This window comes from Hemicordylus capensis, chromosome 1 (assembly GCF_027244095.1).
Source record: "Hemicordylus capensis ecotype Gifberg chromosome 1, rHemCap1.1.pri, whole genome shotgun sequence".
NCBI classification, from domain to species: domain Eukaryota; kingdom Metazoa; phylum Chordata; class Lepidosauria; order Squamata; family Cordylidae; genus Hemicordylus; species Hemicordylus capensis.
Window position 1 is genome coordinate 74,689,285 of NC_069657.1, and position 17,717 is coordinate 74,707,001.

General features: G+C 41.0%; 1 protein-coding gene across 2 annotated transcripts in view; it reads right to left on the bottom strand.

The window, feature by feature from the left end:
- The window catches only part of CDAN1 (codanin 1), a 69,541-nt gene that overhangs the window by 47,648 nt on the left and 4,176 nt on the right, over positions 1–17,717 (bottom strand). The window contains exons 2-8 of one of the 2 annotated variants that reach the window (XM_053285882.1): positions 8,262–8,959; positions 7,333–7,554; positions 6,217–6,407; positions 5,188–5,307; positions 3,345–3,423; positions 2,849–2,969; positions 2,292–2,401 (exon numbers count right to left, since the gene is read on the bottom strand). In XM_053285882.1, coding sequence (XP_053141857.1) covers positions 2,292–2,401; positions 2,849–2,969; positions 3,345–3,423; positions 5,188–5,307; positions 6,217–6,407; positions 7,333–7,554; positions 8,262–8,959 — 1,541 coding nt within the window. The remainder of the gene's footprint in view (positions 1–2,291; positions 2,402–2,848; positions 2,970–3,344; positions 3,424–5,187; positions 5,308–6,216; positions 6,408–7,332; positions 7,555–8,261; positions 8,960–17,717) is intronic. The other variant, XM_053285883.1, reaches the window with a different exon arrangement.

The following is a 17,717-nucleotide window of genomic DNA, read 5'->3' on the forward strand; positions in this document are numbered from 1 at the left end:
AAAGATAATTGTCTGCTATTATCTGTAGCCTAGAACTGGCTGACATTCTGCTAGTGACAGAATTCAGAAATAAAGGTCAAAGAACCCAGTGCACACATTTAAGCTGCTGTCCTAAGCACAGACCGGGGGGGAAAGGATGGAATCCTGTCATTCTCAGCCAAACACTTCAATATCCCTTTTTCTAAATATAATTCTACCAAGACAAAAGCAGTAAGAGATGCACTATTATGTAAATCAAAATATCAAATTCAAATTACTTAGAAGGAATATCCACTTGAAATCAGCTGGAATAATGTCCAAGTAAGTTGCCACCTTGTGTGGAAAAGTGTAGTCACTACCTTGCTTGAATTACAAGGTGAGCAGAAAGAAGCACTTCCATAGGGGAACAGGAAAGATATGGGTTACTTTTTTATTGCTTATGGATTTATTTTATGGCTTATGAAAATGTGTTATTTTTATTGCTTATATATTGTGTGGGTTGACTGTATTCACTCCAGCTGCTAGCTCATTCCTGGCTTGCTAAACTCTTCATCTGTGAATTGCACTAACAGTGGCAAGAAAATTTATTATTACTATGCCACTACTATTCTTTTTCATGAGGCCAGCCCTCATAAGCCTGCTTCCAACAGAGACTGAGCACCACATCTTTGGTGCAGTCCAGAGCCGCTCAATATTATTTTATCATCCAGCTTGCTAATAAAGACTTGGGCTTTGCTTTTTGAAAGATTGGACTGACTAGCAAACAAATCTTTTTCGGGGGAGATGATTATTTTAAAAAAAAAATTCTACAATTGAGCATTAGTTTATTTACAAATTAATGACTGTTTAAATAAACCTTCACATTTAATTAAGATGATTGATAAGTTAACTGAATATTGTATACTTTGACTTATTATTTATGGAGTAACCAGTTGATGTTATCAGCAAGTTCAACTTAAAACCACAACACACTTTTCTGTTTAAATAGAATGGTAACACTCAAGGTGAAGAGTCTAGTTCTGAACTAACATTTGGAGGAGGACAAGGACTTTTTAAAAAAAAATCCAAAACCCAATATCCTAGAACAGCTTCAGCATATTGATAAATAAATGGCCATGGGTTATTTCCATTGGAATCTCCTCAAGCAATCTGTGCTTGATTTGTTCCTTTCAGTTAAAAGAGTTAATTTAATAAAGTTTTTTAAAAATAAATAAGAATTCACCTGGTTCCATTCTAAAATTTGCCTTTGCTATATGATTTAGAGTTGAAGATCCCTGACAGGAACTACTTTTTTAAAAATCCATTTAGTGGGCAAGTCTAAAAGGCAAGCACCAAGCCTTAAAGTTTCTTGAAGAGACAATCAACTGCTTGTATATACTGCTTTTTTTTTTTAAATATACTGCTTTTTAACAAAAGTGTCCAAAGTGGTTTACATAGAGAAATAATAAATAAATAAGATGGCTCCCTGTCCCGAAAGGACTCAAAATCTAAAAAGAAACATAAGATACCAGCAACTGTCACTGGAGGAATACTGTGCTGGGGGTGGACAGGGCCAGTTGTTCTCCCCCTGCTAAATAAAGAGAATCGCCACTTTTAAAAGGTGACTCAGCCTCGTTAGCAGGAGTTAGCAGACTCCAAGTAACAATCTGTAACAAAAATAGGACTAATAAAAAAGCACAATACAGGATTAATGATAAAATAGGTCTGTGAAAAAAATTACAAATTGTAAAATACAGAAAGAAATGCAGGATAAGCAAATATTGGCCATTTATTTTACTAGAGAAGAGCAGTTAGACAATAAAGCCAAGAAAAACAGCCAAGAACTTTTCTGAAAGTTCCCAAAGTAAAACTACTTTACTTATACACACTCTCACAGTCAAAATAACTACGTGCGAGATGTAGAATGGCTTAAAAAACATTATCAAGCACTACCATACATAACTTTCCTCTTCAATTATTTTCTCCTGAGACACTTAAGAAGAGGCAGTTAAAGCCTATTACTTTGGCATTGTAAGAAGTAACCAGCTACAGGTGGGATTCCCTTTTTAACATTTGTAAAAATCATTTTTAAAACAGTTATTAAATATTTAACAAATTTATAAAACTTTAAAAAAAAAACGTTTAACACACATTTATCTTGGACCACTTCTTTGGCCCACAGAATTTGTTCCCTGTTTGTTTCACTACAGCACAGAACTATGAGCGTTGACAACTGATGGTTTTGAGAACTACTCTCCCATTTTCTGCTGGAAGTTTCATAGATGAAAGCAACTGATAAATCATAACACATCCCATGACTGCAAAAAACTCACCTTTGCTTTTTAAATATGTGAAACGCCTTATCACTGGAAAAATTAGATCTATTGTCAGTTTCTGGCTGGAATGAAACTGACCGCACACATGAAGGTAGCAGCAGGGAAATCTGTTAAATATTAAAATATATAAGCACAATATGTTTCTTATAATTTAACATGTGGTCCACCAAACGAAAGTACACACAAAAACCCCTTGCCTTCCTTTTTCTTCACTTGGGTCAGTTAGTTTAATGCCTGGACAGCTTTAGTGGTATATAATATAGCAAGTAAGTCAATTTTTTCTAACCCATGAAGTCATCTAATTATTTCATATACTGTTAATACACACAGATAGTACTTCTTCAATTGCAACTATCATTCTTGCAGAATGGGGCAAGCTTCTGTGCAAAGTCCACAAAGATGTTAAGAAACTCTCTGTTGCTATGAGGAAGAGGGATACTGGAGACACCATAAACCAGTGAACAAGGATAATGAAAAAAGAAATAGTTTTATAGTCCAAGAATAGATTAGCGAGATTATTTCACACAGTTCTTTCAGCATCCAATTGATTTTACCTTTACTGTGCTTCTTTCATAGGCTGCTGTAAGCTTCTCCTGCAAGCCAGGGGAAAAGGATGCAATCCTATCATTCTCAGCCAAAAGCTTCAATGTCCCTTTTTCTAAATGAGATATAATTCTACCAAGACAAAAGCAACAAAAGAGATGCACTATTATGTTAATCCCATTTCATTCCTAATCTCTACAGCCCACTGACAAATACAAGCCCATACAGAAAAAGCTAAAAATGGTTCTCAGATTTATTTTTGTTCTGGAGGCATGGATAGCAAAATACCAAATTCCAAACAAAACTGAATACATCATTCTACTGTAAAGCCATTGCTCAATTCTGATTAGTGAATGATAGAATCCTAGATTTCAAAGAAACAGTTTTAACATTGTGCACAGCTACGCAAAATACTCAGCTCATAAACTGATTCTGCAATTTAGCAAACACAGCAACATGGAAGTGTGAGTACAGATATACTTAACATATCCCAACCATCCAACTTACTCATACTGATAATCCAAGACCAGCACAGCAAAATAGACACAATTGTGTACACTGTGAAAGTGTTGCTTTGTTACTGCATCTGAAAACAAATTAAGAGTAAAGTGGTTTGCTATATATCAAGTAAAAAAACCTCAAGTAAGTAGATTCTGTAGGTAAGTACTGCAGAGAAAGAATTGATCCTCTGAAAACATAGGCATGAGATCATGAAACCCCATGTGAAAAAGGCAAATCAGCCACGTGTTACCAACAAATCCCAGAAGCCTACTTATAGCATTGCTAATTTATCATAAACATCTAAGAAAACTCAAACACCTAACAGCCTGTACTATTTTATCTAGCTGTTCTTGGAATCAACAGGACAAAGAAAGGCAAAATTAAAGGTTTGCACTAACCAAGACATAAGAAGCTGGAGCCAATTAGAAATCATTCCTCAAAGTTCAAATTTCATTTGGAAGTCTAACTTTATATGAACTTTATGCAATGAGGTCTTCACCCACATATCCCTAGCAAGTTTTTAAGATATAATCTGACAGCTGGTATTCTGGCAAAAAGATTAAATATCACAGCAGGTTCTGGAAAAAATGTTAAATACTATATCACATCAGGTTCCAAATGTAGAATTATATTCCCATCTTCCTAGGGATGCTGAAGAAATCCACTCCAAAAGAGCAGCACTTTTATTGCCATGAAGTGAGCCCTTTGGGGACAGGGAGCCCTTTCATTTATTTCTATATAAACCGCTTTGGGAACTTTAAAAATATTTGTTGTATTTGTACTTTATATTTGTAAATACTATAGCACTGTAAGTGAAATAAAAGCCTTTAAAACAGAATTTTAATGCTGGAAGGACCTTGGAAGTTATTCTAGTCCAGGCCTCAAGTTTTCTTTGGATCTAAAAGCCAACCAAACATTTTAGTAGCTAGGCTAGGCTCATTTTTCCACCCTTCAGGGTTTCAGAGGTCTAGCCTAAACAGAGATAAGCTCCTCTTCGCTCCTTCCTCCATAGTTTTGTGTGTGTCCATTAGTCTATAATTTTTCATTCATAATTTTGTGTGTCCATTAGTCTGATAGGTTTGTGTATGTCCATTACATCTCTATTGGGATTTTTTTTTAACGTGTGTCAATGTAGTATTTGGTCAGCCAGCAACACCCTCCACTCCATGGGGGTGAGGAGCAGACCCACTGCCCTCCTTGCTGCCTCCCCCTCCTCCAGCTCACATCCATTCATTGCCAGCCGGAGCCAAGTGATGGATGAACATGAGCAAGAGCGCAGCCAGCCCGTGCCTTGCTTGCCACCTCTTGCTTGAATTCATCCATCACCTGGCTGATACACCACACAAATTTCTAAAGGCCAAGGCAAGCTGGCTCCTGGGATTTGCTGAGCCATGCTCTAGTCCAAGACCCTGCTAATTGCAGGAAATGGTTACAGCATCTCCATCAGATAGCCTTTCAGTCTGTTTGAAAACCTCCAGCAAAAGAGAGCCCAGCACTGCACAAGGCGGACTGTTCCACAGTCAAAGAGCTCTTACAGTTAGACATTCTTCCAAATGTCTAGCCTAAATCTGCTTCCTTATAATTTCAACCAGTTGGTCCTAGTCCTGCCCTCTTTCTTCCATGTGACAGCCCTTCAGATATTTGACAGCTATCATGTCTCCCCTTAGACTTCCCTTCTACAGACTAAATATACCTTATTCCATCACCCAATCGTCATACGTTTCTACTCCTCACTATCTCTGGTGCCCTCCCCTGAATCTGTTCCAGTTTAAACTCCTCTTTCTTTAGTACGTCTTACTATCTGTATCCCACTAACAGCACAGAATGCTTATCCAACACAGCTTCTGACCTTTATGCTCTTCACTGAGATCACTATCACTCTCCCCATCTTTCACAGAGGAAGTTCCTTTAGATGTTAGCAGCTGCAACACAAAGAAAAGCTCCAGAAATATATTTGGCACCAGGTTTTCTGCAAAGAAAGTGAAGGAACAGAGCTAATCATCCAGGGCATCTTTGATTACTTGTTCGTTTAAAATCATTTCAAACCCGACCATTCTGAAGCAGATACCAAACTGAATGTTTAAAGTACATTTAAAAATTGGATAAAAATATCCACACCATAAAATAAGATGTTTGTGTTTCATTTGGAGGTCAGTACAGAATACGCTTATATAAGACACAGCAGTGAATATTTCTTGAATTTTAAGAGCTATAACATTTTCTTCTCTTTTTATATCCATAAGATCACTGATCAGTTTTTGAGGATTACAGCATGCCTGGTCTGCCTGAACTGTGGGATTCCGTGCAAGCACCAGGGAAGTATAGAATTTAACAGATGACTCCCATTCAACATCCTGTGTATGCCATTTTCTTAAGGCATGTCTCTAGTCCACATAATTGGTAAGGATTAATGGAATTTGGGTTGAAGTAATGGAATAACCAAAGCATCCCAGAAGCAGAGGAGGGACCAATCAGAATTCCAGTGATCAGGGAACTGAGCTTCAGTATCCTGAAGGTCTTTGCCTATCTCCCTCTTTGTCAGTAGACGAATCATGCAAAATCAGTGTGCATATGCAAATATGCTTAGTTGACATACATTATAAAGAATTTAGAAGAGATGGTACAGAATTTGATTCCAATTTGGTGGAGATGTAGTTGAGAGCACACCAAGCACAAGATATGCTTTGGTTTTTTTAACGTTAGGTGAGTAGCTGAATGACAGAACAAACATTGTTTTTCTCTAGGCAAGCTCCAAAAATGTTACTGCTACTGAAACTTGATTTTGAGGATATTTCTATGGGTTGCTATTTTTAGCACCCTCCCAAATTGATATGAATTTAAAACATCACACAAAGTGCTCATCTTCCCACCTCTTTACCTGCTATACAAGATGAATAAAGTTGAGCCAGTTGTTCCAGCTGCCTCCTGCAGGAAACCTTATTGAAATCTGCAGAGGTTACCAACTGGTTTTCGACAAGACTTGCATTCCGACCAAAATTAGGTTTGACAGATGTACCACAATCCAGAGATAACCCTGATAGGGAAGACGTGTGCTGCAACAGCTTGAACCTGTAATTTGAAATCAGGAACTGAACAGGGAATTCAGAACAATGGGTGAAGACACAAAAACTCCTACTCCAACATAGCGATCAGTAGGTGGTCTTCAAACATGTATCAGATAATCAAGGATGCACTTTCTTCAAATAAATGCATATTACCTAATAAAGCAGTGCCTTTTAATGCCATTTGCTACTGTATGTGCGATATTTTTTAAAAAAATACAAATTAAAGCTGTATCAGGATTATTCAGTAATATATCCATCAAACATCAGGAAACTTTTACTAATAATGCCTGTTGGCTCCAGCATAAGAAATTTCAACTAGTGAATCTAGTTGCCAAAGAATACAGTCATCCCTCACCAATTGCGTTTTTTCCAACTGCGATTTTGAGTATCTGTGACTGGGAAATTGTGACTGGTCCTGCCAACTGCAACCAGAGTATCTGCCGTTGGCAAGATTTGTTTAGTGATGGGTTTTCCCCCCATGATGTTGGGCGGTTCAGTCTGGTCATTCCTCTTGCTGACCATGCCAACTCCTCCGATTTAAAGTGCCTTTGAGCAATTTGGGGGGGGTTCAAAAGTACCTTTTAGTGATTCCCCCCCGTCCAAGTTTCCAGAGGTTCAATCTGTTCACTCCTCTTGCTGACTCTTGGCAATTTTAACGGATTTTTTTGCCAATTCTAGGTTTTTTCTCCGTATTTTAAAGTATTTTTGTGAATGAAATTTCCCTAACCCCCTTTCCCATTGGTTTTAATGCCTCGCCAATCACAAGTTTGCCAATAGCAGGGTTTCCCAGGAACGGATCCCTCGTGATTGGTGAGGGATGACTGTATATATAGGAAATAGCTATTTTAAAATTCAAATATGGTCCCCGCTTCTGATGTACTGCAGATCTGTCCCTCCCTTCAGCATCCCATCCAGATTTCATAATGTACCGTTCCTTCTTCAGCATCTCTCTCTCCTCTTGAAGGCTTCCTGGAACAGAGATCAGGTGTGCTTCCTGGGGTAATGCAAGAGCCTCAGGACTGGTTTCATACTGAAACCAAAAAGCTTGAGATTGACCAACAGGAGTGGAAGTGAAGCACCTCTTGGGCTTGGAGAGAGATCGCTCAGTACTCACTGGGGTAGGGTTGATTCTTCTTGATGGTTTGGTTTTGCTGCAATAGGAATTAAAACTGGATTTATTTTGTTGTAAGTTGCAATTAATTCATATAAAGAATGATGGTACAATCTTTTCTAAGTAATTCATACATACACACCCAAACCACCCTACATTGTAGACAATAGTCTTGCTAATAATACCTAATAATAAAAATAATAGTCTTGCTAATAATAAAAATGTGACTATTTTGGTTTGTTGAAATATGTCACAAGAGCCAACAAAAATGGAAAAGAAAAAACAAACCCCTTGAGGTAATCACAGGCTAAAGGATGCCTCTGAAACCTCCCTCAGCATTGTCTGAGATATCACATAAGGAGGTCAGTGATCTGGCTTCAATGTATTCAAATGAGTATATGATGTCAGTTTTAAGCACACTCACTTGGGGCAAAGCAAAATAATCCAAAGGGAAGAGAAAGGCAGAATAAGATTTAAAATGCTGACATTTGGAGATAAATTTAGTTGAGTCACAGTAAACCAGTCCTGGAAATCTAGGGCTCTGCACAGGGAGGGGGAGAAGAGCATATCCTGCCAATCAACTGGTCATTGTGTCAGGTTTGTTGGTAACAATTTTGCTGCGGAGAGCCTGGCAATATTTTTTTAGTAGGACTTTCTTCATTTCTTGATACATGATTACAAACTGCAAAATTGCTCTCTCTTTAGCATTACCGAAGGGAAATGAGACAGCCTTATCCCAAGACTTACTCTGTGATTCCAGCAGGACTCATAGGTGGAAATTCCTCCAAGTCATTTAAGTTAAGCTGATCAGGTGAGGAACTTGTAGAGATAAGACTCACTTCATTCTGATTCCTGTGCCCTGATGAACTCATTGATGAACTGTCATCTTTTGCTTCCTCATTCAAGATTTGCCCCAGATCATGAGCCACCAACCGGCCAGAAGCAGCTGCAGAACTGTTGCCTCTTCTTCTACCTCGCCTCACAGGGACACCACTAAGAAAACTCCCCAAGTTCGTTTTTTGGTTAGAACGTCTCTCACTGCGAGGAAACATGGGGCTTGAACCAAAGCTTGGGCTGGTGTTGGAATCCACGCTGGGGAAATCGCTGCAGGAAGCCAATATACTTGACCCAGTAAAAGGAGAAGATCCATCTAGCTCCGAAGCAGACACACTGTTACTGGGGCTGTGCAAACTGGTGGAGGTTGTGTCACAAAAAAGCTGCACTCTGCTGCAACTGGTCCCTGTCATGCTGTGTGCCTTCCTTTCACATCCTGTCCTTTGGTTCCTATAGCTACCAAGGACCTTAGAGTTCGGAGTTTTAGCTGGGGTAGATGGTCCATTGGTCAAGATCTGACTGGTCTGCTCCCTTAAGTAATTCAATAAAAAGGGCACAAAATCTTTCCGAAGCAGAGCAAGAAGTGCTAGCTTGGGGTAGATTTGGACTTCCTGCACATGATAAAACACAAACTACAATTAGTTGTTTTCTAAACCAAACTCAAAAGGTATGTGAAAACTGAGACTTTTGTTTTAAAACATGAGGACCAGAATAATAATAATTATAAACATCTATATCACAGTAACTCATTTAGAAAGACAGACCCATTCAAATGATTTTCAGCTCCTACAAGAAAAAAACTGTGGGTTTGTGAGGAGTGTTCTCTCTAATTTTGTGAGCAATGCCCTCTAATTTTTTTCTTCTGTGTGTGGAATGAGTTTTGTTCTGGGCGGCAGTATCAAGGCAGTGTGTGTGCGCACGTGCATTCAGAGTGGGGCCTTCCTGAATCAACCTGAGTGGAATCTATAATTAACTGAGCGGACATTTAAAAACTTGTGAGCACATGCTCAAGTGCATGCCTTAGATGGAACACTGTGATCAGGGAGCTCACCAGACAGAGCAAAATAAAATTATGAAGCAGAAGAATAGCCCTTTCAACAGAACTTAACTTTTTTTTTTTTTTTAAGAAAGATGAGCATCAGTACCTACCCAAGCTGAAATCTGATTCAGATGAACACATTTTAAAAGTAAAAATAATGTTACAGAATAGCAGCCAAGTTAAGCTCTACCAGCTTTTGCTTCTATTGGATTTGTAAAGAGCATGCAAACCCTACATAGACTAGAATACGAATGTTAAGAATACTTGCTTAACATCCTCTCTCCACTACTTCTTTGGCATTAACAGAAACTAGCCGACCCCACACAGATCTGTGCGCTATTTGGGTCTCCCCCCCACGCCAATATGCCCGGCTTTCTGGCTGACCCGACAGCCGGGGGGACCATGGGCCCCCCCACGCCACCCAGCCCCCCCTTGCCTCCAGCATCCTCCTCCGCTTTGCTCTCACCTCGTGCTCTTCAGGGCGCCGGGACTTTGCCCACTGCCACCACCCGCTTCTCCCCCCCAGTGCTCTTCAGGAGCCCACCACCTTGCCACCGCAGCCAGGTGCGAAACCGCTGCTGCCTCGCCACCAGAGCTGAGCATGCCGCCTCCTGACTCCTTGGCGTGGCCAGGCCCGCCACCACCTCCTCCTCGCCGCCACCATTTCCCCTGACAGCAGCCAATGGCCTCCTGCGAGCCTCTGCTGCCCAGCCAATCAGGAGAGCCTCTGACACCCAGCCAATCCGCTGGGTGCCGGAACGCATCCCCACACAGGCACATCTACAAGAATTAATAATAAGGATTAAATTGCATGAGAGGCAAAAGAGGCTCACAAAATTTAAGTATGAAGAAACAGAACTAGCTTACAACATAATCTTTCAAAGTCAATGAATAGGCTAGTGCATGAGTGACGTTAAGCAGACAGTTCAATCTTTATATATGATTCTCTTAGACATACCCGTTGCTAATCCCACGTGTGGCAGCTCTCGTGAGAGTTTGCAAGTGAGTGGAGGGGGAGAAGAATGCTGGAAAGAGGCAGCTGGCCAGCCAAGAGAAAGCAGCGGTGGCGGCAGAACTGGCTGAAGGGATAGGGTGGGGGGGAGTATGAAAGAACTGGGTGAAGGGATGTGGGGGGAGAACGGCTGAAGGGATGGAGACAAAATGAAGACAGGGCAGGGAGCTGGATCGGTTGTGGGTGGGTGGGGCGACAGGGAGAACTAGGGGCGCAGATGCTCTGCACCGGGTCAGCTAGTATTATACTAATTGTTTACTATTCTTGTTTTATGTTCCAGTGATTACTTAGATAATGCAATTATCAGCACTCCAGTTATCAGGATGGCATTCTATATATTTCTGCAGCTGCTAATTTGCACTTTGCTTAACTTTCTAATATACCATTATCCACAAATATAAACGCAACTACCATCTTCTCAGGTGGCAGTTTCTCATGCACTTGATGAAATAGGCTCTTATGTTTATCAAAACTCAGGCTGCACAGGGCACCTCCAGCTGAAGATCATAAACATATTCAGCTCACCTGGAAAAGCCCTGGGATTGTGCTGATTCCCCCAAGTCCATACAGGTAGCACAGTCCAAATAACTGATTATGTAGGAAGTATCAAGTAGTACAAGCCTATGCCCCTTTCTTGTAGTACTGCTTGTCAAAAGATTGGTGTAAAGCTAACATATACAATCAGCAATGAGGGGAGCCACCATTGGTTTATATTTGTCAAATAATGTGTCAGGGAATCGCCAAGGCAGTGCCGATCACCACAGGGAAATGCAACAAACTCCAGGGCAGGGCTTCCCCCACCCAAGTCTTGCAGGAATGTTCCGATTGGGTGGGGGAGGAAATAGACACCAAAACACCCACATGGGGCCATGGTCATTGGCCCAAGCATAGAGGTATGGTCTTGCTGCCAAAAGACAATGAGGCCTCACAGGATCGCGAGCAGCTCCCGCAAGATTTTGTGATGGAGTCTCGCAAGACTTGCCCCAGCTATCAGAGGCTATATGAGGGATGAGGGGCCAGTTCTGGAGCAGGAGGGCTCAGAGTGGAACGAGCCCTGGGATTCTGAAAGAGCTGAGGGGGTTGCTAGGCTACAGCAGGCCTGGTGAATGTAACAAGCCCTGCTCATAAGCTTGGAAAGCTTCCCCAGCAAGAAACTCTGAGGCCACCTCAAGCCCTTTGCTCAGTGGATTGAGAGCGGATGGCCATACTTAAGAGCCTGACATAACACTGCAAATCTTTCAGCATGATCCTAAGCATGTTTATTAGAGCTGAGCTTTAGAATCCCTGGAGCTGAATAATGCACATCCCCTCTTCAGAATCATGCAGAGGTTAATGGTGTGCACAGAACCGCTCCGGACAGTTTGGTTTGAATTTGAACTGAATCGCTGGTCTCCAAGGCAGTTCAGTTCATGCACTCAAACTAGATCGAACTGGTTCAGCCCAGTTCAGCTTCCTTGCAAAGGGGAATCCGGTAAGGGGTTGAAAAGGGCAAGCGGGCAGCCACCTTACATGCCGTGGTGGCTCTTCTGTGGCAGTGGCTCCCCAGGACCTGCTGGCACTCCCCACCTCAGTGCAGGCCAGCAGGGTCCCAGTTCAGACCTCCGCACATGCACGGAGACCTAAACTGGTCCCCTGCCAGTCCACACTGAGCAGGGAGTACTGGTGTTTAGGGGAGCTGCCACTAGGCCACCATGGCAGTAAGGTGACCTCCCACCTCCCCACCCTTTTCAACCCCATTTAAGTTGCTAGGATTCCCCCTTTACTTGTAAAGAAAATTGCTTACTGGATTCCCCTTTACAAGCATGCCGAATCGGTTGAACCAGACCGATCCAAACTGGGCCTGGTTTGGCTCTGACTCCCCCTCTCTTGGGGGGGGGGCGAGTCCAGTTCAAGCTCAAACCAGTTCTGCACAGCCCAAGCAGAGGTGGCCAGTCACAACCAGTGTTCCCTCTAAGGCTTGCACTCACAAAAATTTTCATGTCTGCTCAGTTAGTTTTAGATCAGGGTGGATAAAAATTTTAAAAATCAGATTTTTAAAAATTTTAAATTAGATTTTATTTAAATAAAATGCTTTTTGAGGAAAAAATCTATCTAAAGATAGTTTTCTATTTAAGATACATTATAGTCCATAGATATTCATCATGAAATAAGGATTACTTTTTAATCATGTAGCATGAGGCTGTATATATGCAATGTTTAAATATTTTGGTAAATTAATTCCATTAATCCATTCACAATGTCATGCTCTTCCAGAAGTTTCTGTAAGATTATTTTGGGCAATTTTTCTATCTAGAAGAGGACCAAAAATAAAACCTTCATCCGGTTGTAAATATTAAGATTATACCAGCAAGAATGAGTCTTTATGTTAAAAAAAACCCATGATTTAAATCTAGTCTTACTGACTAGTGATTTAAATCATGATTTAAACCAAATTCAACCTGTTTTAGACCCTCAGGTTGAATCTGGAAGGCCCCACTCTGAATGAATGTGCACACACACACAGCACCTTGATACTGCCACCCAGAACAAAAGTCATTCAGCACACAGATGGGGGAAAAATTAGAGAGAACACTGCTCACCACACATTCATCTCCACACAATACTGTATCTGTCCAGTGTGGGAGAGAGGCTTTACAGGAAGCAGAGCCCCATACTGCCCCAGCAATACCAGAGGAGGCACATGGAGAACACTGGGAGGTACAGTCCTTTCAAAAGCATTGCCCATAAAGCGCTATTGGGAAAGGGCTAGACTTCTCACCACTCCCTGCATACACTTCCCCACAAACCTTTCCAGGCATTGCGGGGGCAGTATGGGGCTCTGCTTCCTATAAAGTGCTCCCCCTGCACTGGACACATGCTGTACTGCACGGAGACAAGCAAGCTGCAACCAGTCACCTCCCTCCTTAAAATGTGATGTACATTATTCGGCTTGAATGTCCTGAAGTACAGCCCTAATATTTATTCAGGTCTGCTGAATTTTAGGGTACTTACTCCTTAGGAAGTAATAAATTGTAGCTGGGATGAACGGAGTTGTAATTTAACAGCTGGAGAATCACCGTTGCCTACACCTGCCCTAGTGGCTAGGTTCAAACAACACAAAGCCATGATTCAGTATTATGTCTGGACCCAAGCCTGATCACAAAACATGGTTTGTTGGGGGCAAACTCATATCCAGACCCAAGTTGGTTTTGAAAACCACAATTTGTGCTAACAGTGGATTTCCATTACATCTGAGTTCATTGGCCACTAAAACCAGTTAGGGTCAATGCTTGGCCTTAAGAGGCTGCAGCACCATGAAGACAGCAGTTATGAAGCCAAGTCCTAAGCAGATGGAAACCAAGAACAGACAAGCTGCTCTAAAAACCTTACACATAAAGGCCAACACCCATACCAACGCTGCACTGGCACTACAGTAGAGGAACAATCTTTGCCAATCTTTCCTTCTAAAGCAAAGTGTATCATTTGAAAGTATCTATGAGGGTCATGCGAACCTCAGGAGCATATTTTCAAAGTAACATTGCGCTTCCAAAGAAAGGAGATACTGGCAAAAACCATCCTTCCCTTGCAGCACTAATGCACTATTAGTCTGGATGTCAGCCAAATCTAATGTGCTGGCATGTTTTTTAAAGATTGCTTTTAGGTTTTTTTTGTGTGTGTAAACAAACTGTCTAAAAGCTGTGCTATCTGTCTTACCAAGAAAGGCAATAGGGTGAATTAAAAAAACAAACAAAACAAAAAAACCCCAAGGTTTCCTCTTGTATCTCTTGAAATTCCAACCACAGTATGAGTTTTTAACTATGGCTAGCACAAACCCATGGTTTCATATTACATGTGAAGCCAGCCAGTCAGTACATGCACTCAGAATTGCAATCTTAAAGCAATGCTTTTCACAAAAGCAAGCAATGAAGCAGGTGGTATATTGCCCTCTAGTGCTCCTCAGCATCATTACTTCAGTACTGAAGCAATAATGGAAGCTGAACATACTGAATCATGATTCTAGTCAAAACCATGCCATCCCTGTGTCTGTATCTCCGTCCCAGAAGGTTCTCATTAGAGCACTTAATTATGTATAATAATTTGCCGGAAAGCTAGTAAAGAATACTCCTGTATATGATGTATCTTCCATCCCTCTCATACACTTAAATCAAGATGTTGGCAACCACCTCATTCCTTAACTGGCGTTGTATTTCTACATCCTTGGGGCTTCTTATCAATTTTAACAAAAGTGACAATAATTTAGTTGCAGTAACTGGAATTCCTGCAGCAGCTATTGGCCAATATAGTCAGCATGTTGATTTTGTCACATGGAATGTGTACTATTGACCTGAAACAGGAGAACTTGCAGGTCTTCTGCTACATTAAATTTGAGGGCACTTTCACAAGCAATACTAAGACTTCAATGCTAAACACACTTACTGGGAAGTTTAATAGGATTTTAACTCGCATTAAACTTCCCAGTAAGTGTGTTTAGGATTGAGTTTAAATCCCATTAAACTCTGTGGAACTTTTAAATAAACATGCTTAGATTGCTCTGTAAGAATTAATCTTAGTCTTGGATGCACCACTTATGAAAGATATAGAAAGAAGAATACAATATTCAAACTACACACATACTAGTCAATTTAGTTTTTTCAATCTGTTTATAAAAATAAAAAATATTTTGTATAAATCTTGTATACACTTATGAAAACAGTTGGTTTACTTATCACTTGGTGCTTTGACTACATTTAGGATTGATACCGCCAGTTTCTCTTGAGATTATTCTCCAACCATACAGTACACTGATCCTTTTGCTCTAATAGGCTGCAGCATTTCCACAAATGAAATTTCAAGTTATTTAATAGCCACTTAGACATGCCTGATCCCATCACGATGGCAGAGAATTCCTTTTACCTCTCTTCATAAGCAAGGACACGCACACTCTTTCTAGCTGGTGCAAGACAAGACCTCCCGCCGTTTGCCTAGCCTATATTGTTTATTTATTTATTACATAATTATACCACCCCATCCAGAGGCTCTGGGCAGTGAACAACAGCAAAACAAAAACCAGCGAACAATCATTTAAAACTATCAACTTGAAACAATACAAAAACAAATAAGACGAGGTACTGACTGGGTGGGGTCAGGACCTGAGAGATGGTTTAGATCTGCCTGTTCTGGATGGGGTTACATTGCCCCTGAAAGATCACGTACGTAGCCTGGGAGTGCTCCTGGATCCAAAGCCCTCCCTGATTTCTCAGGTTGAGGCTGTAGCCAGGAGTGCTTTTTATCAGCTTCGGCTGATACGATAGCTATATCCATTTCTGGAGGTAAATGACCTTAGAACAGGGGTACATATGCTGGTAACTTCCAGGCTTGACTACTGTAATGCACTCTACATAGGGCTGCCTTTGTACGTAGTCCAGAAATTACAATTGGTACAGAATGTGGCAGCTAGATTGGTCTCTGGGACAACACGAAGGGACCACATAACAAAGATTTTAAATGAACTGCACTGGCTGCCAATATGTTTCTGTGTGAAATACAAAGTGTTGGTTATCACCTATAAAGCCCTTAATGGCTTGTGCTCAGGGTTTTTAAGCGAGTGCCTTCTTTGTCATGAACCCTGCCACCTGTTACGATCCTCTGAAGAGGTCCGGTTACAGTTGTCACCAGCTTATCTGGTGGCAACCCGGGACTGGGCTTTTTCTGTGGCTGCCCTGGGGCTTTGGAATATGCTCTCCACTGAAATAAGAGCATCATCTTCTCTGTGTGTTTTCAGGAAGACCCTTGAGACTCACCTGTTCTCACAGGCTAGTTTTAATAACTGTTTTATGCTATTGTTTTTATTGTGTTTTGTCAATTTTATATTTATAAAAATATAAATATAATGTATATATTTTATAAATTATAATTTATAAAATTTTATAATTTATAAAATTGGGCCTTATAAAATTATAATTTTATAATTTATAAAAATCTGTGACTTTTATATGGTTTTTAAATTTTGTACACCGCCTAGAGATGTCTATATCAGGCAGTATAAAAACATGAGAAACAAATAATAAATAAATAAAAACAGAAACATTTATGAATAATTTAAAAACCCTGGAAGGCCAGACCAAACAAACAGGTTTTAAGAGCTCTCTTGAAGGCCCACAATGATTCCAAAACATGAATTTCTGCCAAGAGTGCATTCTACAGGCCAGGAGCAGCTACAGAGAAGGCCCGGTTCCAAGTTGCTGCCAGATGTACCAGTGGTAACTAGAGATGGACCTCCTCAGATGAGCTTAATGTGTGGTGGGGATCATAGGGAAGAAGGCACTCTTTAAGGTGACCCACATGCAAGTGATTCAGAGCTTTAAAGAAGACAGCCAGCATTTTCTATTCTGTCCAGAAACACTGGCAGCCAGTGCAACTGTTTAAGAACAGGCATAATATGGTCTCTCCAGGTTATCCAAGCGTCCAATCTGGCTGCTGCATTTTGGACTAAATGAAGTTTCCGAACTTCATACAAAGGCAGCCCCACATAGAGTGCATTGCAACTGTCAAGCCTGGAGGTTACTAGTGGATGCACCATTGTTTTGAGATTATTCTCTTCTAGGAATGGATGCAGCTGTCGAATCAGCCGTTGATTGAAGGCACTCCTGGCCATAGCCTCCACCTGAGATACCAGTGAGGCCTGGATCCAAGAGCATTCCCAAGTCAGGTACATGTTCCTTCTGGGGGAGTGTAACCCCATCCAGCACAGAAAAGACTCACTCATCCTTCAAATTCCAGTCTCCTACAATGAGCACCTCCATCTTGCTTGGATTCAGCTTCAATTACTGTAGTTATCCCCCATACAGCCTATTACTGCCTGTAGGCAGGCATTTAGGGAAGGAATGCCATTTCCTGATGATGATGACAATGACGACGACAGAGAAATAGATTGGTTGTCATCAGCATATTGATAACACCCTGCACCAAAATCTCCCGATGACTTCACATTTCATGTAGATACAGCTCTACCTTTCTTACTACCACAACTACAATATTTATACACCACTCTTAAACTACTGTTCTTAAAGTGGTTTACATAGAGAAATACATACATAAATGAGTTGTTTCCCTGTCCCCAAAGGGCTCACAGTCTAAAAAGAAACATAAGGAAGACACCAGCAGCAGCCATGGAGGGATGATGTGCTGGGGCTGGACAGGGTCAGTTGCTCTCCCCCTGCTAAACAGAAGAGAATCACCACTTTAAAAGGTGTCTCTTTGCTCAGTTAGCAGGGGTATCTTAAGTAGTGCTGGACTTACACTTTCCCCCCACCTTGAGTAAAATATACCCCATCCCCTA